At 44.1% G+C, this 26,114-nt stretch overlaps 1 protein-coding gene, 1 long non-coding RNA gene and 1 pseudogene across 2 annotated transcripts; 1 reads left to right on the forward strand and 2 right to left on the reverse strand.

The window, feature by feature from the left end:
* Positions 1–5: 5 nt before the first annotated feature.
* On the forward strand, positions 6–11,792 carry LOC145860828 (proton-transporting V-type ATPase complex assembly regulator TMEM9; the record flags this gene model as incomplete). The annotated part of the gene is made up of 4 exons (XM_082961510.1): positions 6–112; positions 420–528; positions 9,727–9,858; positions 11,721–11,792. Coding segments are annotated over 4 exons (420 nt in total), but the record flags the coding sequence as incomplete, so codon positions are not given.
* On the reverse strand, positions 1,194–2,763 carry LOC145860923 (uncharacterized). Its single transcript, XR_014380702.1, has 2 exons — positions 2,679–2,763; positions 1,194–1,745 (listed from the first exon to the last, which is right to left on the reverse strand). It is a non-coding gene; the product is annotated as an uncharacterized LOC145860923 (long non-coding RNA).
* An 8,064-nt stretch (positions 11,793–19,856) lies between the features above and the next one.
* On the reverse strand, positions 19,857–26,104 carry LOC106572721 (structural maintenance of chromosomes protein 1A-like; annotated as a pseudogene).
* Positions 26,105–26,114: the final 10 nt, after the last annotated feature.

Below are 26,114 nucleotides of genomic sequence, written 5' to 3' on the forward strand. Positions count from 1 at the left end.
GTTATTCTCTATGTTCACAGAGTTTTGAAGACGTGCGCTGCAAGTGTATCTGTCCACCCTACAGGAACATCACTGGACACATCTACAGCAGGAACGTCTCCCAGAAAGATTGGTGAGAAATGTTCTATCACATAGGTCCTATGCACATCATGCAGAATTCACAATCTGGTCTAACTCAGTCACTCATCTTTGTTCGCTCCTGTTGTCTTCCACAGTACATTTAACTAGTTCTGCCAATGAGCCGTGGATTTAAGGTTCCCCCACTCACACAATTTGCTGATTGATGTCTTCATGTTTCAATGTAGTTCTGGAAAGAATGAATAAAAGTGTGAAGCTTACATCTTGGACTAACATAGAGGCAGTAGACTAATAATAAGAGACTAGTTATGTATAATGTGTGTACCTTTGTCTGTGCTCAGTAACTGCCTCCATGTAGTGGAGCCCATGCCAGTGCCAGGCCATGATGTGGAGGCCTACTGTCTGCTGTGTGAGTGCAAGTATGAGGAACGCAGCAGCAACACCATCAAGGTACAACTGACCCTATACAATGACACACAGAGTTGATTTCAACTGATATTACAGTGAGGGAAAAAAGTATTTGATCCCCTGCTGATTTTGTACGTTTGCCCACTGACAAAGAAATGATCAGTCTATAATTTTAATGGTAGGTTTATTTGAACAGTGAGAGACAGAATAACAACCAAAAAATCCAGAAAAACGCATGTCAAAAATTGTATAAATTGATTTGCATTTTAATGAGAGAAATAAGTATTTGACCCCCTCTCAATCAGAAAGATTTCTGGCTCCCAGGTGTCTTTTATACAGGTAACGAGCTGAGATTAGGAGCACAATAATCCTGCAGCAACAGGATTTGAACCTTTAGTCCATAATGTGCTTGATCGGTGATTAAACTATTAGCTAGACAATAGTAGGATTCATGAAAGTGCAGTACTGTTAATATAACTGTGGGGTTTCAGTGAATTTATGTGGCGTAGGAAAATTTTCAGCAACAAAAGTGATCAAATTAAGATCCTATATCAGTATGTATGAAAATGCCCTCAAATAAAAGGTGACATTCTGTATTGTTGCCTAGTATGGAACATTTGATCTCAAATCCAAAATGCTGCAGTATAATGTAAAATGTAAAACATGTAGCTTCTCTGTCCAAATAAATGAGAGAACCAGACTGAGACCATTGTTCAGAAATGCAAGTTTTTATTTAGGCCTTAATGTTCATCAGTAAAATTCATTAGAATTTCATTAAGGAATGTGATGGCCAAATGTTGTACATTATCTCTGGCTTACTGGTAACTGATGTTGTACATTATGGCTGGCTTACTGGTAACTGTAAGTGTAGTAGAAGGTTCCACTACTCAGACCGCAGGTTACGCTGTGACTGCCAAACTGGACCTTAGTGGTGCAGGTTCCCAGGTGGTCATCAAAGTTTAGGTCCTTGTCCCAGATCTCGAACTTGAGGGAAGCACTGGAAGGCACATTCAGAAAGTTGAATACAGCACTCCAGGATGGGTTTTGAGTATCCTTGTGCCAGTCTGTCATGCCACCGGGTTCGCCACCACACCAAACCTTGACGTAGGGGTCAGGGTAATTACCAGCAGGGTCCCCTCGAAGGCCGCTGGCATGAAGACCGGACACCCTGACGTTTGCACCATGGACGCCAACCAGCATACAGAGAAACAGCAGTCCCAGAGAGAGGGAGGCCATGGCTTTCAGTAGGGGAAAGAAAACTAAGAGAGGGAAAAAATAAAAGGGAGGGGTTTAAATACATTTGCATGTCAACAGGATGACAAAATATAGCCTATTCAAGCCACATGAGAGTCAGAAAGAACCTAAGTCAAAAACACTAACTATCTTCAGAGAAGAGGAGATACACCACTAACATCCTTCACAGAGAAGAGGATATACAACACTAACAGCCTTCACAGAGAAGAGGAGATACAACACTAACAGTCTTCACAGAGAAGAGGAGATACAACACTGACAGTCTTCACAGAGAAGAGGAGATACAACACTGACAGTCTTCACAGAGAAGAGGAGATACAACACTAACAGTCTTCAGAGAGAAGAGGAGATACAACACTAACAGTCTTCAGAGAAGAGGAGATACAACACTAACAGTCTTCAGAGAGAAGAGGAGATACAACACTAACAGTCTTCAGAGAAGAGGAGATACAACACTAACAGTCTTCACAGAGAAGAGGAGATACAACACTAACAGTCTTCAGAGAGAAGAGGAGATACAACACTAAAAGTCTTCACAGAGAAGAGGAGATACAACACTAACAGCCTTCACAGAGAAGAGGAGATACAACTCTAACAGTCTTCAGAGAAGAGGAGATACAACACTGACAGTCTTCAGAGAGAAGAGGAGATACAACACTAACAGTCTTCAGAGAAGAGGAGATACAACACTAACAGTCTTCAGAGAAGAGGAGATACAACACTAACAGTCTTCAGAGAGAAGAGGAGATACAACACTAACAGTCTTCACAAAGAAGGAAAAAAATACAAATTATTTCCAAAAAAGTGAGGAAGGACAAACTATGTTAATTGTCAAGGAAATCCTTTTGTTAGTGGTACAATATGCAAAATGCTATAAAGTACACATGTTTACAGGACTCATTAAAACGATATGAAGATGAGACTGGAGTAGATCTTACCTGTGCTATGTAGAGTCTGTAGACGAGGGTCTATATCTCAGGGGAACCAACCACTGATGGTTTTTCCTGTGCCCAATCGCTGTTTATAAGTACTTCATCGGGCTTCTCCAATTCAACCCCAACATACAGTATGCCCCCAGTATGCCCCCAGATAACCCACAGGTGGTCTTTTCTCAGGGATTCCTCAACCAATGAGAGCACACGGAGGCAGCAACACCTACAATACAGGTGTTACATTTAAACCTTTAATGCTGATTAAATGTTTGCCAGACTTTTAACCAATAAGGCAATACCAAGTGGCATATTAAGACAAACAGACCTTGGCATCACCTCAGGGTTGTTGGCATCACCTCAGAGTTGTTGGCATCACCTCAGGGTTATTGGCATCATCTCAGTTACCACCTGCCCCTTGAGTCACTAAACCCCCAAGCGCCACTCTGCGCCACGTGCAGCACAGAGTCAGCCATAGAGCAGCACCTGTGGAGCAGGTTAAGGGTTAAGTGGTCTCTGAGTTGGTGGCACCTGTTTTCGACAAACATCATCACTGTCTAATGTGTATATAAACTTCTATTCTGTTGTGTATTCGACACTGAACAAAAAAATAAACGCAACATGTAAAGTGTGGGTCAAATGTTTCATGTGGTGAAATAAAACATTCAAAAGGCACTCGCACATCTGAGCAAGATTTCATGTGGTGAAATAAAATATCCCAGAAATGTTCCATATGCTTATTTCTCTAAATATTTATTCACAAATTTGTTTACATCCCTGTTAGTGAGCATTTCTCCTTTGCCAAGACAATCCATCCACCTGACAGGTGTGGCATATTAAACAGCATGATCATTACACAGGTGCACCTTGTGCTGGGGACATTAAAAGGCCACTCTAAAATGTGCAGTTTTGTCACACAGCTCAATGCCACAGATATTTTGAGGGAGCATGCAATTGGCACGCTGACTGCAGAAATGTCCACCAGAGCAGTTGCCAGAGAATTGAATGTTAATTTCTCTACCATATGCCGCCTCCGATGCAGTTTTAGAGAATTTGACAGGACGTCCAACTGGCCTCACAACCGCAGACCACGTGTACATTTTCTGGCAACAGCTCTGATGGACGTTCCTGCAGTCAGCCTACCAATTGCACGCCCCCTCAAAACTTGAGACATCTGTGGCATTGTGTTGTGTGACAAAACTGCACATTCATTTTTAGAGGGACCTTTTATTGTCCCCAGAACAAGGTGCACCTGTGTAATGATCATGCATTTTAATTAGCTTCTTGATATGCCACACCTGTCAGGTGGATGTATTATCTTGACAAAGGAGAAATGCTCACTAACAGGGATGTTGTCACATCTGTCGTCAGGAATGGACCAAGGCGCAGCGGGTTGCGTGCTCATCATTGTTATTTATTAGTGAACACGAAAAAAAACAAAGAAACACGACAGTACAACAGTCTTGCAGGCTATACTAAAAGCAATGCAAAAACAACTACCCACAACCACAAAGAAAAACACACACCTGTTTATAGGACTCCCAACCAGAGGCAACTAGAAACACCTGCCTCCAATTGAAAGTCCAGCACCCAACCTACACATAGAAAACCTCTGCCACGTCCTGACCAAAACTAATACAATTACTCCCTCTGCTGGTCAGGACGTGACAGTCCCCCCCCCCCCCCCCAAAGGTGCAGACCCCGACTGCACCTAAAAGAAAAGAGAAAAACCCCCAAACAACAAAAAATATCCCCCTAAACTAAAGGGAGGGAAGGGAGGGTGGCTGCCGTCAACGACGGCACTGTGCGACACCCCCCTCCCCAACCCACCTATATAGGAGGCGGCTCAGGTGCGGGACGTGGACCTCGCTCCATCTTCGGCGTCGCCCACTTAGGCGGCGCCGATGGCTGCTCTGGGCAGACAGGCGACTCTGGCTGACCCGGGCAGACGGACCACTCTGGCTGGGCCGGACGACAGGCGGGCCGCTCGGGCTGGGCCGGAGGACAGGCGGGCCTCTCGGGCTGGGCCGGAGGACAGGCGGGCCGCTCGGGCTGATCCGGGCAGACGGGCCGCCCTGGCTGATCCGGGCAGACGGGCCGCCCTGGCTGATCCGGGCAGACGGGCCGCCCTGGCTGATCCGGGCAGACGGGCCGCCCTGGCTGATCCGGGCAGACGGGCCGCCCTGGCTGATCCGGGCAGACGGGCCGCCCTGGCGTCTCCTGACTGGCGGGCAGCCCTGGCGACTCCTGACTGGCGGGCAGCCCTGGCGACTCCTGACTGGCGGGCAGCCCTGGCGACTCCTGACTGGCGGGCAGCTCTGGCGACTCCTGACTGGCGGGCAGCTCTGGCGACTCCTGACTGGCGGACAGCTCTGGCGACTCCTGGCGGGCAGCTCTGGTGACTCCTGACTTGCGGGCAGCTCTGGCGGCCCCAGACTGGCGAGGCTGGGCTGACACACTAGATGCCTGATGCGTGGGGCTGGTACAGGACGTGCCAGCCTGGAGACACGCACCTCAAGGCTAGTGCGTGTAGCGGGAAACACTGGACCGTAGAGGCGTACTGGCGGTCTCGAGCGCAGGGTTGGCATCACCCCTTCAGGCTTGATGCCCACTCTCCCCTGGCACATGCGGGGCGCTGGTACTGCGCATACCGGCCTGAAAATACCAGGCCTCACCACAGCACCTACCCCAAAGCACGGGACCTGTCCAGTCTGTTTCAGTCCAAAAAGGGTACGAGGAGCTGGCCTGAGTCTCCAATCTCGCCCCGCCAAACAGCCCTTGTGCCCCCCCCAAAATAATTATTGGGGCTGCCTCTCGGGCTCCCTTACCCACCATGTTCCCCAGTCTTCGCCAGAATTCCTCCGCTGCTTGGTCCTGGTATGGTGGGTAGTTCTGTCACATCTGTCGTCAGGAATGGACCAAGGCGCAGCGGGTTGCGTGCTCATCATTGTTATTTATTAGTGAACACGAAAAAAAACTAAGAAACACAACAGTACAACAGTCTTGCAGGCTATACTAAAAGCAATGCAAAAACAACTACCCACAACCACAAAGAAAAACACACACCTGTTTATAGGACTCCCAATCAGAGGCAACTAGAAACACCTGCCTCAATTGAGAGTCCAGCACCCAACCTACACATAGAAAACCTCTGCCACGTCCTGACCAAAACTAATACAATTACTCCCTCTGCTGGTCAGGACGTGACAGATGTAAACAAATTTGTGCACAACATTTCAGAGAAATGTGCTTCTTGTGCATATGGAAAATCTCTGGGATCTTATATTTCAGCTCTTGGAACATGGGACAAACACTTTATATGTTGCGTTTATATTTTTGTTCAGTGTATAAATAAAAAATTATATATGAAATATCCCTCTCCTCCAACAGACACATCTCAACATCAACATCAGGCCTTCATGAAATTTCTGCAAAGAAACCACTTCTAAAGGACACCAATAATAAGAAGAGACTTGCTTGGGCCAAGAAACACGAACAACGGACATTAGACCGGTGGAAATCTGTCCTTTGGTCTGATGAGTCCAAATTCTAGATTTTTGGCTACAACCGCCATGTCTTTGTGAGACGCAGAGTAGGTGAGCGGATGATCTCCGCCAGTGTGGTTCCCGCCATGAAGCATGGAGGAGGAGGTGTGATGGTGTGGGGGTGCTTTGCTGGTGACACTGTCAGTGATTTATTTAGAATTCAAGGCACACTTAACCAGCATGGCTACCACAGCATTCTGCAGCGATACGCCATCCCATCTGGTTTGTGCTTAGTGGGACTATCATTTGTTGTTCAACAGGACAATGACCCAACAAACCTCCAGGCTGTGTAAGGGCTATTTGACCAAGGAGAGTGATGGAGTGCTGCATCAGATGACCTGGCCTCCACAACCACCCGACCTCAACTCAAATGAGATGGTTTGGGATGAGTTGGACCGCAGAGTGAAGGAAAAGCAGCCAACGAGTGCTCAGCATGTGGGAACTCCTTCAAAACTTTTGGAAAAGCATTCCAGGTGAAGCTGGTTGAGAGAATGCCAAGACTGTGCAAGCTGTCATCAAGGCAAAGGGTTGCTACTTTGAAGAATCTCACATCTAAAATATATTTTGTAGAAAATAGTAAAAATAAAGAAAAACCCTTGAATTAGTAGGTGTGTCCAAACTTTTGATTGGTACTGTACATAGTGAGTCGCCCAGCCCATATCTCCCAGCCCTAAGCAGATGGCACCTGTTTTTGACAAATATCATAATTTATCATCAATTTATACATTAACATCTTTTCTTCAGTTTTTTATTAAAACAAATGTCCATTCTTTTTTACATACAAGACTAAGTATGTCACGTCCTGACCAGTATAGGGGTTATTGGTTATGGTAGTTTGGTCAGGACGTGGCAGAGGGTATTTGTTTTATATGGTTCGGGGGTTATGTGTATGTAGAGGGGTATTGTATTTATGTGTTCCGGGGTTTTTAGTGTATGTTCTTGTTTGGGGTTTCTAGATTTTCTAGGTTTTGTATTTCTTTGTTGGCCTGGTGTGGCTCTCAATCAGGAACAGCTGTACATCGTTGTTCCTGATTGGGAGTCATACTTAGGGAGCTTGTTTTCACTTGTCTCTTTGTGGGTAGTTGTATTTGCACTGCTGTTATTATAGCCTGTGAAACTGTCAGTCTGTCGTTCTTTGTTTCTTGTTTCCGTGGTCACTTTAGTTAAATAAAATAATGATGAGCACGCGCCTTGGTCCCCTTCTCTCTTCAACGACGGCCGTGACAGAACTACCCACCAAACACGGACCAAGCAGCGGAGGAAGGAGCAATGGGTGGACTGTCGTGAGTCATGGACTTGGGAGGAGATTCTGGCCGGAGAGGGCCCATGGAGGAAGTCTGTTGAGGACCAGGAACGCTACTGGGGAACACGGCTGGCGAGGAAGCCGGAGAGGCATCACCAATAATTTTTTTTGGGGGGGGCACAAGGGTAGTTTGGCTGGGCCAAGGGTGAGCCCTAAGCCAGCTCCCCGTGGTTATTATGGGGAACATATGAAGTGGAGAGCGCTGAGGTATGCTGAAGTGCGTACAATCTCGCCCATACGCACGCACAGTCCGGTGCGAGTGATCCCAGCCCCTCGCAGGTGCCGTGCTAGAGTGGGCATCCATTGTGCTACCTGTCCCAGACCTGTTGTCCCAGACCTGCTGGAACCCTGACCTATTCACCGGACGTGCTACCTGTCCCAGACCTGCTGTTTTCAACTCTCTAGAGACAGCAGGAGCGGTAGAGATACTCTCAAAGATCGGCTATGAAAAAGCCAACTGACACTTACTCTTGTGTTACTGACTTGTTGCACCCTCGACAACTACTATGATTATTATTATTTGACAATGCTGGTCATTTATGAACATTTGAACATCTAGGCCATGTGCTGTTATAATCTCCACCCGGCACAGCCAGAAGAGGACTGGCCACCCTTCATAGCCTGGTTCCTCTCTAGGTTTCTTCCTAGGTTATGGCCTTTCTAGGGAGTTTTTCCTAGCCACCGTGCTTCTACACCTGCATTGCTTGCTGTTTGGGGTTTTAGGCTGGGTTTCTGTACAGCACTTTGTGATATCAGCTGATGTCAGAAGGGCTATATAAATAAATTTGATTTGATCCAGCCTGGTAGGAGGATGCCTGCGCAGCGCATCTGGTCACCGGTGCGCCTCCTAGGTCCAGGCTACCCTACGCCCTCTCTACGCACGGCAACCATCAGGCCCCTGCACAGCCCAGTTCGCCCTGTACCAGCACTCTGCTCATACAGGGCTACTAGTTCCATCCAGCCAGGACGGGTTGTGCAGGAGGTGCGATCGAGACCGCCAGTGCGTCTCCACGGCCTGGTATATCCAGTACCAGCACCACGCACCAGGCCTCCAGTGCGTCAGCCCAGTCCAACTCAGCCTGTTCCCGCTCCTCGCACTAGCCTTAAAGTGCCTGTCTCCAGTCTGGTAGCTCCACTACCAGCCCCACGCATTAGGCTTCCAGTGCGTCAGCTCAGTCCAGAGTGTCCGGCGACAGTGTCCGGCAACAGTGTCCGGTCCAGAGTGTCCGGTCCAGAGTGTCCGGTCCAGAGTGTCCTGTCCAGAACCGAGTAAGTCTGCCTACAGCCCGGCACCGAGTGAGTCTGCCTACAGTCCAGGGTCATCAGTGAATGGCCTCAGGCAGAGGATTTCAGTGGGGGTGGATGGGTCAGGTAGGGGACTGAGGCCTGAGCCGGAGCCACCTCCATTGTAGGTTTGGGGAGGGGGGGGGGGGGTGTAGCACAGGAGCTGTCGGTGACGGCAGCCACCCTCCCTTCCCTCCCTTTAGTTAGGGGTTTATTTTTGGGTTTTTTGTTGTGAGGTGCATCCGGGGTCTGCACCTTTGGGGGGGGGGGGGGGGGTATTGTCACATCCTGACCAGTATAGGGGTTATTGGTTATGGTAGTTTGGTCAGGACGTGGCAGAGGGTATTTGTTTTATATGGTTCGGGGGTTATGTGTATGTAGAGGGGTATTGTATTTATGTGTTCTGGGGTTTTTGGTGTATGTTCTTGTTTTGGGTTTCTAGGTTTTGTATTTCTTTGTTGGCCTGGTGTGGCTCTCAATCAGGAGCAGCTGTACATTGTTGTTCCTGATTGGGAGTCATACTTAGGGAGCTTGTTTTCACCTGTCTCTTTGTGGGTAGTTGTATTTGCACTGCTGTTTAGCCTGCAAATCTGTTAGCTATCGTTCTTTGTTTATTGTTTTTCCGTGTTCGCTATAAAATAAATATAATCATGAGCACGCAACCCGCTGCGCCTTGGTCTAATCACTTCAACAGTCGTGACAAAGTATTACTGTATTTGCAAATAACCTGAATAGTAATATTATCTATAATATTTAAATAACAAATCATATGAAATATCCCTCTCCTGCTTTTTAGATACATCCTTCCTTTCCTCTCTTTGTACCCCTGCATGTTTAACTTGTTTGCCTTTGCATGTCAGAAAGCAACCAAAGGCTTTGTCTGCTAAACTTGAATCCAAGCTACATTTATTTTCCATCCCCCCAGGTGACGATCATCATCTACCTGTCAGTGGTGGGCTCTCTGCTACTCTACATGTTGTTCCTGCTGCTGGTTGAACCTCTCATCCGTAAACATGACCCCTACATCCAACCCCTTCACAACGAGGATGACTCTGAGGTATATAAACAGATATACACTACACAGAGGAAACAAACTCGTCTAACCCATCAATTAAGTTTCTAGTTGCTTTCAAGGTGCATTTTATTTATTGTACCCCTCTTACTGGGGTTAGTAGATATGTGATTGTCCTACCTAGCTATCTTAAGATGAATGCACTAAGTGTATGTCACTCTGGATAAGAATGTCTGCTAAATGATTAAAATGTAACCTCGGCAAAAAAAGAAACGTCCCTTTTTCAGGACCCTGTATTTCAAAGATAATTCGTAAAAATCCAAATAACTTCACAGATCTTCATTGTAAAGGGTTTAAACACTGTTTCCCCATGCTTGTTCAATGAACTGTAAACAATTAATGAACATGCACCTGTGGAACAGTCGTTTAGACACTAACAGCTTAGGTAATTAAGGTCACAGTTATGAAAACTTTGGACACTAAAGAGGCCTTTCTACTGACTCTGAAAAACACCAAAATAAATGAAAGTGCCTTAGGCATGCTGCAAGGAGACATGAGGACTGCAGATGTGGCCAGGGCAATAAATTGCAATGTCCGTATTGTGAGACGCCTAAGACAGAGCTACAGGGAGACAGGACGGAGAGCTGAATGTCCTCGTAGTGGCAGACCACGTGTAACAACACCTGCACAGGATCGGTACATCTGAAAATCACACCTGCGGGACAGGTACAGGATGGCAACAACAACTGCCCGGGTTACACCAGGAATGCACAATTACTCCATCAGTGCTCAGACTGTCCGCAATAGGCTGGGAGAGGCTGGACTGAGGGCTTGTAGGTCTGTTGCAAGGCAGGTCCTCACCAGACATCACCGGCAACAATGTCGCCTATGGGCACAAACCCACCGTAGCTGGACCAGACAGGACTGGCAAGAAGTGCTCTTCACTAACAATTCGCGGTTTTGTCTCACCAGGGGTGATGGTCGGATTTGCGTTTATCGTCGAAGGAATGAGCGTTACACAGAGGCCTGTACTCTGGAGCGGGATCGATGTGGAGGGTCCGTCATGGTCAGGGGCGGTGTGTCACAGCATCATCGGATTGAGCTTGTTGTCATTGCAGGCAATCTCAATGCTGTGCGTTACAGGGAAGACCTCCTCCTCCCTCATGTGGTACCCTTACTGCAGGCTCATCCTGACATGACCCTCCAGCATGACAATGCCACCAGCCACACTGCTCGTTCTGTGCGTGATTTCCTGCAAGACAGGAATGTCAGTGTTCTGCCATGGACCGCGAAGAGCCCGGATCTCAATCCCATTGAGCATGTCTGGGACCTGTTGGATCGGAGGGTGAGGGCTAGGGCCATTCCCCCCAGAAATGTCTGGGAACTTGCAGGTGCCTTGGTGGAAGAGTGGGGTAACATCTCACAGGAAGAACTGGCAAATCTGGTGCAGTCCATGAGGAGGAGATGCACTGCAGTACTTAATGCAGCTGGTGGCCACACCAGATACTGACTGTTACTTGTGATTTTGACTCCCCTTTGATCAGGGACACATTATTCCATTTCTGTTAGTCACATGTCTTTGGAACTTGTTCAGTTTATGTCTCAGTTGTTGAATCATGTTATGTTCTTACAAATACTTATAAAAAAAATATTTGTTTGCTGATAATAAATGCAGTTGACAGTGAGGATGTTTCTTTTTTTGCTGAGTTAAAAATGTATGGTGTATGCTTCTTAACATCTGCAACACAATGTTACCTCTGATGGGAGGCTGTGGGATGTGAGGGTTATGAGGAACAATTCTGGTGTGCTGGTTTTTGTGTCACTGATTAACGTGTGTGTGTGTGTGTGTGTAACGTCCTGTTCTGTCTCTGTCTCTTTGTCTGTGTGTGTCCCCCCCTCCCTTACAGGACATGCGGCTGCAGCCTGAGTGTGCTGCTGCTGCCCAGGGAGGCAGAGGTAACGCGGTACTGGAACGGTAGAGGGAGCCCAGGTCCAGGAACAGCGCAAGACTGTCTTTGACCGACACAAGATGCTTAGTTAAACCTCAATGGCTGACTTCAGATCAGAGGCTAGAGTCACCTCCCAAGCTTCGTCCACATCTGCTACTGTTGTAGTGTCATTAGCTACATGTTGTTCTTCAGGATTTCAGTCCCTTTGCAATTTCAATACAGTCCCTGCACATTTAGGATCATTTATGAGCGTTATGGTAATTCTGTTTGGAACGATTGCTGGCCCATTTGTCCTTTGTTTCCAAAATAGTGGTTGCTGTCATGAGAATATAGATGTGTATCAAAATGAGCAGAATAGCCAAACAGCAAAGGGGAAGTAGTGGTTGCATCATCATCTCTGCATCATCTGCATGGAAAGATAAAACAGGAAATGGAACTGGATATATTACAATCACTTTATCCAAAATAAGCTTTGATAAAATAGGACTGATTCAGAATATTTTTAATGTGCCTAAGCACATTTTACAAATAATTTTCAATCCTCATTGTAGCATTGTTTTGTGAAGCTACCTCAGCGTACCGGATACTTTAGGTAGGCTGAATGCTTGTGAATGATAGGCTCACTGTAAATAGGCTGCCGGTATGTAATTGGTTACCTTAGTTATTAGCTGGTGCTAAGCCAAGTTCATTCCTTAGTTTAAGCACTGTTTATCATCAGAACCACTTGTGGTTCATTTTGCACTTCCTGATGATATCCTTTGCACTTAAAGACACAAGCAAGGAAAAGGTATTCCTTTATTTAGCCATGTAATGATGATTGATAGTTTGGCTGGCTTTGAAGAATTTGTTGTTGATAGGCTGTCTCTACCTGGAGTGGACACAGATGAGTGAAACCTCTGAGGATGCTAAATGTGATTGGCTTAGCTTGTAACAATCATTGTAATGTAGTAATTAACTGTAGAATCATTGGTTCATGTTTTTTGGAATCACTGGAATGCCAAATGTCTTTGTATGATTCCAGAGTGGAATATTGCAGTCAGTGGATTGTTTCACATTCTATTAACTAGCACTGACTGAGGCTCTGTGCTGTGTGCGTGGAGGGGCGACATTTCCAGTCACAGTCTGAGGTGAAGTTATGCTAGCCTGCTTTACCTTAAACACACACACACACACACACATTGAGAATTGATGAAAAGGTCTATTGAATTATTATTGAATTCATGCTTTAGCTGACGTATTTTAATGCAGATGTATTCTTAATTGACATTATTTTGAATGTAATTATCAAACTGAATATGGTAGGTGTTGTATGTTGATGTTAAAGACATATCAACTGATATGTGTGTTTTGATATAGGCTAGGATTTTATTACATTGTTTATTTTAGTTGGACTCTGTTCTGAGATCTTGCAATGTTGAAAGAATGTCTGTGTAATTGTCTACATCATGCTTGGAAAACAGTAAAAATGGCCCTTGGTTGAGCTTATATTTATCCTGTTGGAGTTATTTGGTGAAATCAGTGTAACATAGTTTGATTGAAGCTGCTTATGTATTTATAGACGATGTTAAACCCCTTGTTGTCACTTGAGTTACCTGCCGCCATATCCCTCATCTTCAGAGGTGCCTGTATGACTCATGACCACTAGATGGCCACACGGCACATTATGATGTGGAAATGGAAGTGGTCCTATGTTAGGTACGGTATTAACTGGAACTGGGCCCATGATCTATAATACCACACCGTGCACATTTAGTCAATTCAGCACTTAGCTTTAGTCAATGACCATAATATATTTTATCTTTGAGACTTAGAGAGCTGTTTTTTGTGTGTCATTTTTAACTAAGATTGAGGTGGAGAGAGTATTGAGGGTGAGTAACAGGGTAGTATTATGAGATGGCACCGGAGAAGAAGGCTGAGGTAGAGTAGCTGTAGACCACACTATCTACTTAGAGATTTACGCCATAAGCAAACAAGAAAACGCTCACCCAGAGGCGACGCTCCTAGTAGCCAGTGACTTTAATGCAGGGAAACTTAAATCTGTAAACTGCATTATTGGTTACGGGCTCGTAAGTAAGCATTTCACTAAAAGGTCTACACCTGTTGTATTCGGCGCATGTGACTAATAAAGTTTGATTTGACCATAATGTATTTTTTATCTTTTACTAAGAGAGCTGTTTTTTAACTAAGATTGAGGTGGAGAGAGTATTGAGGGTGATTAACAGGGTAGGGGTGGATGGGGAGTATTATGGGTGTGTCGTGTCTCTGACTATGATTAAATGAGATGACATGCTATTTTCAAATCGATTATCCAACTTTTAATTATTTGATTCAATTACTCAGGCAATAACTAACTCATTAGGACTCCTGGGGCACCACGGAAGCATTAGTTTATATAGAGCGGCTATCTCCCAAATCCACCCTTAATTAAAGATCTGAAGATCTTTTATATCAATTGCAGTCAATTATTAAACGTCACCTTATTCAGTCTCATTCTGATTGTCGTAAAGTACTTGGTTATCTGCACGAACCCTGGCTAACAAGTTGAATCAGCAATGCACAAATTGGCTTAGTTATTTATTTACTAAATACCTAAATAAACCACATAGAATTACATATATATACACAGGATAGATCATACATTGATTACTAATCATGTCATGAAAAATCCCTAGTGGGCTAACCCGATATGACGGCTGGTTACACGAAGGAAGGGGGTTGGGTTTGAATGAAAGAGCGGGAAGACTGAGGGACAAAGGAATTGGGTTTCTATCGGACCTTGAGAAGCTATGCTACCGTAAATACAGAATCTCATGCATTCTAATATCCGCCCATTCGGAAAAGGAAAATGCAAGATATATATTTACTCTGAGCTGCGCTTCGATAGATGGATCGAAGATGAAAGACTGGTTTGCCCAGCAGAGATTACCATTGTCCTTTGAAGAATCTTTCTGGTCGTAGTGTTGTAGAGCAGATACGTTGTAGTACCCTGTCGTTCTTCGGAGATTGTCTGTCCTTTCCTAGGCCACGTATGTTTACAGCTACAGCTGATAACTCGACGTCTAGGATGTATCACTTCTTCTTTAGTGAATAATAGTTCAAAGTTCATACCAAGTTGCCATAATCAGCTCGTGCTGTATTCTGGCTGGTCTAGTCGAAATTCACCATTCCACTGTGGTGATCGTCACCTCCACGTGATCTGGTCTTATGTAAATTTTGTTAGATAGAGTAGTCATTCAACAATTCGCAACCCCAGCTCACGCAGGGGTTTGCTTAGTCTGACTAGAATTGGGTCACGGGGGGCTTTTGTACTGGGGAAGAAATGGGCGTGTTTCATCCCGCTCCAACCAATGTCTGTTCACTTGAGCGTGGCCACTGAGTGAGCATAAGTTTACTTATGAAAACAATTGTCTTGTTTAGGAGGAAAAAATTAAATTCATCGTTTCACAAATAGTTTCATATTTACAAATTTAAATTGCACAACAATTCCATGTGAAACTAGAATGTGTAGACTTTCCAAGATACAATTTATGCCGTCCTATCATCAGATATAATGTCCCAGACAACATCTGATCTGACATCATATTCTTTAAGTACCAACGGACACTTCCAAGTGGTTGAGAAAGGGAAGTATTGTTCCATTCCCAAACCTTTTGATGTTACTATACTTTCTCTGTAGTAACAAAAGGGCTTTCCAAGAGTCCATTCTGCAGAGTGGTGAGAGAAGGGGGACAGGTATTTATGGAAAGGTCATAAACCTCACCCAACAGGGCAACATCATGACAGGTGGCTAACAGACAATTCTGAGTTCAATCTTGGTTTCATCAGATCTTGTTTCTCATGGTCTGAGAGTGATTTAGGTGCCTTTTGGCAAACTCCAAGCGGGCTGTCAAGTCTCTTTTACTGAGGAGAGACTTCCCGTCTGGCCACTCTACCATAAAAGCCTGATTGTTGGTGCTGCAGAGATGGTTTTCCTTCAGGAAGGTTCTCCCATCTCCACAGAGGAACTCTGGATCTCTGTCAGTGTGACCATCGGCTTCTTGGTCACCTTCCTGACCAAGGCCCTTCTCCACCGATTGCTCAGTTTGGCTGGGCAGCCAGAGATAGGAAGATTCTTGGTGGTTCCAAACTACTTCCATTCAAGAATGATGGAGGCCACTGTGTTGGAGGGTATTGGGGGTAGCTAAAGGTACGGGAGGGTCAGGGATATTGGGGAGGGGGGGATGGGGAGGCTGGGGATGGGTATAGGGTGGGGTTGAGAGTCAGAGAGGGGGATAGGGGTGGGGTGGAAGGTTGAGAGACGGGGGTGGAAGGGGGAAGCAGGTCAGAGCAGGGGGTCAGGGGAGTCCTCCTGAGGCAGCCTAGCTGCCCCCCAGACAGAGAGAGGTGTAACTGTCCCCCTACCAACCAGAGATCTAAAGAAAACCCTCATCTGTCAACATGAAGAAGTAGATGAAAGAAGGAGGTACTTGTAGCAGCTCTAGCAGAATTGTCTCAACACATGAAAAAGAAGAGAGGAGAAAAGAGGGATGAGAGACAAAGCGAAGGAGTTGTGGGCAGCACTTCTAGAACCCTCTGAGAAAAGAGGGAGGAGGAGAAATGAAGGGAATTGAAGGTAGAGGAGCACGCTGCAGCCCTGTCTACCCTCATGAAAGAGAAGAGGAGAGAGTGAGGGAAAGAGGTGTGGATGTTCTTTCTTGCCTTCAGTGGCCAGGGCAGGGTAACTTTTGCTTCTGTGACACAGTGCAGATGAAGGATTGATTCTACTATAGATTGCCAACCCAAACTAATCTACAGTATAAACGTTCTTCATCTGAACAGTACAGTGAGTGGGCAGCCAGGAACACAGAGGTTGCTTCCCAAACGGCACCACATCCCTACTGCCTATGGGCTCTGGTCAAAACCAGTGTTGGAAAAAGTACCCAATTGTCACACTTGAGTGAAAGTAAAGATACTTTAATATAAAATGACTCAAGTAAGCATTGAAAATGTAACAAGTACTTTTGGGTGTCAGGGAAAATATATGGAATAAAAAGTACATTATTTTCTTTAGGAATGTAGTGAAGTAAAAGTTGTCAAAAATATAAACAGTAAAGTACAGATACCCCAAAAAGTGACTTAAGTAGTACTTTAAAATATTTTTACTTAAGTACTTTACACCACTGGTCAAAAGTAGTGCACTATATAGGGAATAGGGACAATACCATTAGGGAAGCAGACAAAGACTATCAGCAGTCCTCTCAGGTTGTCATGATCTCACAGACACGGTCCGAGGTGAGGGGCTTTTCCACCCGTTCTAGTATTCTATTTCAATGACAGTTAGCTTGAATCTGAAGACAGGTTGTTGAGGGATGCCTTCCTCCTCTGGGGTTTCCTCCCTGCTTTTGGATCAGTCTCGCATGCTACAGCTGCCTGCTGGTTATACATTGGTGTATACATTTCATCTACATTATATTCATTCAACACTATTTCTCCTGGACAGAGGCAAAGGTTTGTCTTCAGTTCACAACTTTTCATGGTGAGATGGAGATGGATATTTCTGCCTTTAGATCCACTGCTTGTTTACATCATAACATATGGTTTGTGAGATGATTTGCCTGCTGATAGGATTTCCAACTAGATTAAAGATAATACATTTGTATTTCCATAGTCATGTTCTGTGATATTTTATAGGATGAAACATTCATGGTATGTTTAAAAGGAGGGCGCGACAGGCAGATTCATGGTCTGTTTAAAGCTGTTCTGATTGTAACATAATTACACTGAGTATACCAGAAATTAGGAACACCTTCCTAATATATTTTTTGTTGTTGTCAGATCTAGCTTTTACAACATTGGCAAAACCAACAAATAAAACATCTAAAAACATGTGTGACTTGATTTTCTTGTCTGCAAATAAATATGAAGCCAAGATCAATGAAATAAAAAAATTGAAAAAAACTGGAGTACTGTACTTTAAGACAAATTCACCTCCATCTTTCATCGAATCAGATGGCTTATTCATCACAAAACCATTTGATGTTGCCAATTATTTTAATGATACCTTCATTGGCAAAGTGGGCAAACTTAGGCAGGAAATGCCAACAGCGAACAGTGAGCCATCGTATTCACACATAAAAAAACTAATAATGAAAGAAAAGCATTGCAAGTTTGAATTTTATCAAGTTAGTGTGGGAGAGGTGGGAAAATTATTGTTATCGATCAATAATGACAAACCTCCTGGCATTGAAAAGTTAGATGAGCTACTGAGGATGGTAGCTGACTCTATAGCCACACCTACCTATCTGTCATATCTTTAATCTGAGCCTAGAGGAAAGTACTTGTCCTCAGGCCTGGAGGGAAGACAAAGTCATTCCGCTACCCAAGAGTGGTTAAGCAGCATTTACTGGTTCTAATAGCAGACCTAGCAGCTTACTGCCAGCTCTTAGTAAACTGGTGGGAAAAATTGTTTTTGACCAAATAGAATGCTATTTCTCTGTAAACAAATTAACAACAGACTTTCAGCATGCTTATGGAGATGGGCACTCAATATGTACTGCACTGACACAAATGACTGATGATTGGTTGAAAGACATTGATAAGATTGTAGGAGCTGTACTGTTAGAATTCAGTGCAGCCTTTGACATTATTGACCATGACCTATTATTGAGAAAACATATGTGTTATGGCTTTTCAACCTCAGCTCTGAATCCACAATATGGCAATCTATCTAATAGAACTCAGAGGGTTTTCTTCAATGGAAGCTTCTCTAATGTCAAACATGTAAAGTGTGGTGTACTGCAAGGCAGCTCTCTAGGCCCTCTACTATTTCCTATTTTTACTAATGACCTGCCACTGGCATTAAACAAGGCATGTGTGTCCATGTATGCTGATGACTCAACCATATACGCATCAGCAACCACAGCTAATGAAGTCACTGAAACCCATAACAAAGAGTTTTGCAATGGGTGACCAGTGAAAAACTGGTCATAAGCATCTCTAAAACTAAGAGCAGTGCATTTGGTACAAATCATTCCCTAAGTTCTAGACCTTAGCTGAATCTGGTAATGAATGGTGTTGCTGTTGAACAAGTTGAGGAGAATAAATAACCTGAGATTGTTACCTGAGATTGTAAACTGTCATGATCAAAACATATAGATTCAATGGTTGTAAAGATGGGGAGAGGTCTGTCCGTAATAAAGACATGTTCTGCTTTTTTGACACCACACTCCAAAAAGCAAGTCCTGCAGGCTCTAGTTTTATTTTATCTTGATTATTGTCCAGTCGTGTGGTCGAGTCCTGCAAGGAAAGACCTAGATAAGCAGCAGCTGGCCCGGAACAGAGTGGCACATCTTGCTCTTCCTTGTAATCAGAGGGCCAATATAAAATTCTATGCAATCCAGTCTCTCTTTGCTAAGAGTTGAGGAGAGACTGACTACATCAATTCTACTTTTTATTAGAAACAATGTGTTGAAAATTCCAAATTGTTTGCATAGTCAACTTTAACACAGCTTTGACACAGACACTTACCCCACCAGGAATGCACCAGAGGTCTTTTCACAGTCCCCAAATCCAATAAAGCATACAGTATTATATAGAGCCATTATTGCATGGAACTCCCTTCCGTCTCATATTGCTCAAATGAACAGCAAACCTGGTTTCAAAAAGCCGATAACGTAACAGCGCATGGCACAACGCCTCTCCCCAATTTGACCTAACTAGTTTGTGTGTATGTATTGATATGTAGGCTACGTTTCTCTTTTTTTAAATGTATGTAGTTCTGTCCTCCAGCTGTTCTTGTCTATTAATGTTCTTGATTATGTCATGTTTTGTGTGGACCCCAGGAAGAGCAGCTGCTGCTTTCACAACATCTAATGAGGACCCTAATTAAAAACCCCTCCAAAAATATATAATATCGTGAGATATCAATAAATACTAAGAAATATCATGAGTGAGTGAACCTAGCCAGTCCACCAGAGTAGTCCTTTCTGGAGTGCATCGCAGAACAACAGATGAGTTCGCTTGAATTGTGCTGAACAATATGATAACATATGCTGCAGAATAACATGACAAAGGTCATGCTGCTGCTGCTACTGCTACTCAATTGGAACACACAAGTTCTAAAATAGTTGTGTTTATTAACTGAAAATAATCAATCCACTGTCAATGGAATACGCAACATTTCTGAAGCAGGATTGACCCATAACTGGAGTTACCCCATATGTCTTGGACTGATTAAAAATAAATACCATGGGACACTTTCAAAGCCACTATCAAAAGCAGACATCACTTCCCCAAATCAATGGTACTCAGCTACTAATAACTTTATCCCCTAAATAAATTGTCCAAAAGTGATAATACAATTCATAAAGATTGGATAGGAACTTTCTGCTAGAAACAGATGTACCTAGACGTGCTACAGTAGAAACACATTATTAGCAAAGCCTAAGGTAATAATTGCTTTTCATGATCATTTTAAAGTGATGTTCACCAGTTGTCACCTCTATTTAGGTGATAAAATGATATTGGTCACCCTAATGGAGTTCCATGATTATCTCACGACAGTTTGTAATGTACTCGATGCAATTAAAGATCATTAAACAGTATAAAATAAGTAGGGTCCTGTATTTTGCACAGTCATGTGACATGCCTGGATTTTAACCTTCATCTAAAGCTTTTTCATCAAACTGTCCCCTTTTATTTTAGGTCAGATGGTCCAGCACCATCCTCAGACAATAGCTTTCATTTTTGGTGCATTCTCATTTCAAAATAACCCTTAAAATACATGATAAAATCTTGCTGTGGCAGATAATTGCGCAAAACACAGGGCCCAAATGTGTGTCTGCTCTCTTCATCCACCTCAAACTCGACAGGTTCTCCATCTCCAACACTGAGAAAGGTATTATACTGTTTTTCTCCAACACTGCAAAGGTATTTCCTTGGGTTGTTTTTCTTTATGGTTGTACATTGTACAAAAACCTCTTATTTGGTGCCATTCCTGTTGGTGAAACCAACTAGCCATTCCTGACTTGATACTACACTTGATCTTAGGCAAAAGGCAGAGAAATGATAACCATAGGCATTGCTGACATTGAACCACATCGTGAAGAAGTGAAACAACCAGAACAACTCAGTTTGGATCCAAGCTAGTTCGACTTGGGGGGAATCAGATGACATCCGACTGGCAATGAAGCAGACATCAAATGAGACCTAAGGCTTTTCCAATTCTAACACAAATCAGATAATGAAAGTAGCACAATAAATGAAAAATGCCCAAGCAGGCTGTACTTACCAGGATTTCAGATACATACATTTCAGTGAGTTTTTAAAAAAAGAGGTAGAAAATGGGCAGAAACAGCGAGGGACTAGCTGGACTTTAAAAAAACACTCATTTCCATTGTCAGTTACAAAATGTTTTAAAACGTTTTCAGTTGCCTGCATTAAGGAATACAACCATGGTTCAGTTGACCAAGCAGAGTGTCAAAATGCCAATGAGTTAAAAGGTATGTCTGTCATTTAATTTCGCTCCTCTCCTCCGAGTGATGTTCTGCTCGTTGGGGTTCTACTCATTGGGGTTGGCGTCATGGTACACAGACAGGTCAAAGGTTAGTACTTTGCTGATGACGCAATCTCCTTGCTGTGGGGGGGGGGGGGGGGGGGGAGGGGTGCTGTCAGTTTTGCCATTATTTCATAGAAAACAGCTAGCACACAACTACATTTTATTATCTAATATGTGAGAGAAAGTATTATGGAAAGTATTGTTTTTATGCAAAAGTCATAAAAAGGATTTATGGATAGGTGTGTTGCATCTTATGTTTATGCGGTGCTTGTGTGTGAGCATACTTCTGGATAGACCCCTATGAGCGAGTCAGCCTTGGTGTAGAACTCTTCCTTCAGAGAGATCACTATAGCCTGAGTATTCACTGACTGGTCCTTAATGTAGTTGGCCACCTGCAGAGTCACATATTTAGAGAGTTAGGACGTTGAGGTTTCTGCATTATGATGCATTTATTTACCTACATTCCTTGGCAGCCATGTTAGCACCCCCTGGGCAATATTGACCAACAGCAGTCCACTGAATAATAAAGCAATGATAAATACAATATTCTAAATTCTCGTCATGAATGGATAAATGGAACGCTCGAAGGCGCCAACATGGCATCCATTCTTATAGTTGGCCCAACTTTCTAAATATATGGCTCTGGTCACCTGTATAGATGGACAGTATTAGACATAACAGCATGGTCATTACATAAGTGATGTAGTTGGCCACCTACAAAATCTCCAACTCTGTTAGACATAACAATAACATGAGGCACGTCTGAAATGGCATCCTATTTCCAACCTATCCCCTTTATACACTAAGAATATGTGCTTTTTCCATGACAGAATGAGCAGGTGAATCCAGATGCTATGATCCCTTATTGATGTCACTTGTTGAGGCAACTGAGAATACACTGTGTATGTGTGTTATTCAGAGGGTGAATGGGCAAGACTAAAAAATATAAGTTCCTTTGAACGGGGTATGGTAGTGGGTGCCAGGCACACCGATTTGTGTCAAGAACTGCAACGCTGTTGGGTTTTTCACGCTCAACAGTTTCCCGTGGGTATCAAGAATGGTCCACCACCCAAAGGACATCCAGCCAATTTGATACAACTGTGGGAAGCATTGGAGTCAACAAGTGCCAGCATCCCTGTGGAACGCATTCAACACCTTGTAGAGTTCATACCCTGATGAATTGAGGCTGTTCAGAGGGCAAAATGGGGGGGGGGTATTAAGTATGGACATTTCATGAGATTAAAATGTAATTTTTGCAGCAGGGTTTTAGACACCTTGCCGATGTTGGTGTTGTCCAGAGCAGCATCAATCTCATCCAGGACGAAGAATGGGGCAGGCTTGTAGCTGTGTATGGCAAACAGCAGAGCCAGGGCGGCTACAGTCTTCTCCCCTCCAGACAGGTTGTCCATGGGTCTGAACCTCTTTCCAGGGGCAACACAGTTATAGTTGATCCCATCCAGGTAAGGCTCCTCAGGGTTCTCTGGCCCAAGGAAGGCCTGGGGGTAGACAGATATTTAACCAACATGTACACACAGGTGCAGCCAAATATCACAACATCCAAGAAGGAATAGTTGTCTCGCTCACAATTAAAAGCTGATGGTTTTATTTCTTTAGACTAAAAGCAGAACTTTTAGTCCCAATTTTTGTACATTATTTTGAATAAGTTAAATTTTATTTGTTCTGGGAACACAGTTAACCGTTTAAAAGTCAGCCCCTGCCAAGGACACTCCATTTGACTCAACCCAATAGGACAAAACGATATGCTATCTGGTCACAGAGAGTGATACCTGGGCAGAGCTGTTGCGTGACAGGGCTTTGTAGATCTCATCAATGTTGGTGGATACAGCCTCAAAACAGGCGTTAAAGCGGTCAAACCTCTCCTTCTTGATCTGCTCAAACGCCTGCTTGGCTTTCTTGGCTCTCTTACGGGCCGCCTCAAACTCTGGAATACAGAATAGATCATCATGAACACCTTATGCAATAATTATAAATTCTTTCTTGTTTCAGAAACATTTCATACAGTCAGTGAGAGAGAGGGAGGGATTAAGTTAGCCCATGTCTCCAGACTCAAGTGTAAGCCAGGGTTCTACATTTCTAAATTCCCCCACCTCCTCCTCTGTCCCTGACAGACTGTAGTTTCTCCATGGTCTTCATGTTGGGTTCCACACCTAACTAAACCCTGTCCTCCTCTCTCCTTCTTACCATCGCTGGTCTCCTGGAACTTGTCCCTGACAGACTCTAGTTTCTCCATGGTCTTCATGTTGGGTGCGCTGATCCTCTGCAGTATAGACTGCTGCTCATTGAGACGCTGCTGCAGTGTGTGCATCTCTGCTTTGATCTCATCCTCCGCCAGCGCGTCCTGAGTGCACACACACACACACGCACACACACACACACACACACGTTAAGTGACTCATATCCTCGGCACACACTGCATTTCAAACTCACCTAAAACAACCTTATTGCTGGGTATTGAATCATGACTGAAACAGCTACAGTACACACAGATATAGAGTCTGAGTCTATGTGGAGAGAGAAACTATGTCCCAATTCTCCACACATCTCCTAAAGTATCTACTTGCACACTCCCAGACACAGCCTTAGTATGCAGGGCTCAGACATGTGTGTACTTCTTACCTTGAGGTTTTCAGACAGGTTGCTGTAGTCTCTCTCTATGAGAGCCTCTTTAGCCAGGACAGTACTGGATGGTCTGGACTGGTCTCCTGGAACTGACTGCTATTTGGGGCAGCAGGTAGCCTAGTGGTTGGAGCGTTGGGCCAGTATCCGAAAGGTTGCTTGATCGAATCCCTGAGCTGACAAGGTAAAAATCTGTTGTTCTGCCCCTGAACAAGGCAGTTAACCCACTGTTCCTAGGCTGTCATTGAAAATAAGAATTTGTTCTTAACTGACTTGCCTAGTTAAATACAAATAAATAGACTCCTCCTGCTGAGAGCTCCCCTAGAGGGAGAGAGGGAGAGAGAACAGTGAGGCAGTCAGGTTGGTCGGAAGGGAGGAGTGAGAGAAAGAAAGCTGAGAGAAAGAAAGCAGGAGTGAGAGCACAAGAAAAATAAAGAGTGTGTTTAGCACCTCTCCCTGGCCGATGTCGTCCATGGTCCCAGAGCGTAGCGGCAGTCTGATGTCCTGCATCTTACAGGCCTGCAGCAGGTTGTGGCGGTCGCTGCGTTTCTGCTCCAGCTTGGTCTCGATGGCCGTCACCTCTTTCTGCAGCTGGGTCAGCTCCCTGTGGAAATAACACATTGGTCAAACAATGCCAAACTACAATGCTACAAACTAGTAGCTATCTTTCTGAGTCAACTCCTTGAGGGAATAATATGCATTGCTCAAAGAATACTGCTGCAAACTACAAACACAAACGTAAACACACACTGAAGCAAAATGGCAACGCTACAACTGTCCTTTTTTCTTAAAACACATAAATAAAGCAATGTAGTAAGTAAAAAAAAAGTTCCTTGTAGAAATGGGTGGAAAAAAGAGGATGAGGGTTTGGTTTGTGTGCTTGGGCGTGTCTAAACTTTGAGACTCACTTGTTGGCTCCTCCTAGTTTCTTACGTATCTCCTCCATCTGGTGGTTCTTGTCGTTGACCTCTGACTTCTTGGTGAGGTGCTGGTTCTTCAGGTCCTGCAGCTGGGACATGATCTCATCTATGGTCTTCATGTGGCGGTGCTCCTCCTGGGAAAGACAGACACAGGGAGAAAAGGTTTGAAAGCTCTTCCAATCTGACCAAGAAAGAAAGAAATGACACATTTGATTGACTCCATCGGTCTGAGAATTTAGGTTGCATCCCGATTATCCACCCTTCTTCTGAAGCGTGCACATTTCCTCATCATGGATTTAAAAGCATTGGATTGGTGGATGGTGGTTGGCAGGAGTGTCCACCATTGTTAAATCCATGAGAAGGAGTGTGCACACTTCAGGAGAAGGGTGACAAATCAGGAAACAGATTTACAGTGCCTTCAGAAAGTATTCATACCTCTCAACTTCTTCCACATTACAGCCTGAATTCAAAATCGATTCAATATACATTTTTTTTCAATATCTCATTTACATAAGTATTCACAAACAGACATATGACACAATATATTTAGCTAATTTAGGCTTTTTCTCCAGCAGGATATTAGGATAGATGTGACAGTCAAAACACCTCAAAACAGACACGGTATCAAGAACAAGATAAAACTAGCTGAAACGAGCGACCTATGGTTCCCACATGGCATCTTTAGTCATTGTTGCTAGCTATCTGACCATCCAGAATCACAACAACACACGGACTTCTGCCCCATTGAAGCATTCACATCGTTTTCGTGATCTAACCCTTCTATAAAATAACCCTTTTTGGTTTCAGGTAGAACCCTTTTTGGTTTCAGGTAGAACCCTTTTTGGTTTCAGGTAGAACCCTCTGTGGAAAGGGCTCTACATTGAACCCAAAAGAGTTTTACCTGGAACCAATAAGGGCTCTACATTGAACCCAAAAGAGTTTTACCTGGAACCAATAAGGGCTCTACATTGAACCCAAAAGAGTTTTACCTGGAACCAATAAGGGCTCTACATTGAACCCAAAAGAGTTTTACCTGGAACCAATAAGGGCTCTACATTGAACCCAAAAGAGTTTTACCTGGAACCAATAAGGGCTCTACATTGAACCCAAAAGAGTTTTACCTGGAACCAATACGGGTTCTTCAAAGGGTTCTCCTATGGGGACAGCCAAAGAACCCTTTTAGGTTCTAGTTATCATCTTTTTTTCAAAGAGTACAGGCTAACAAATCACTGTGTTTTGAAGACCCCCATGACGATAATG

The sequence above is a fragment of the Salmo salar genome, chromosome 15 (assembly GCF_965601325.2).
Source record: "Salmo salar chromosome 15, fSalSal1, whole genome shotgun sequence".
Classification (NCBI taxonomy): domain Eukaryota; kingdom Metazoa; phylum Chordata; class Actinopteri; order Salmoniformes; family Salmonidae; genus Salmo; species Salmo salar.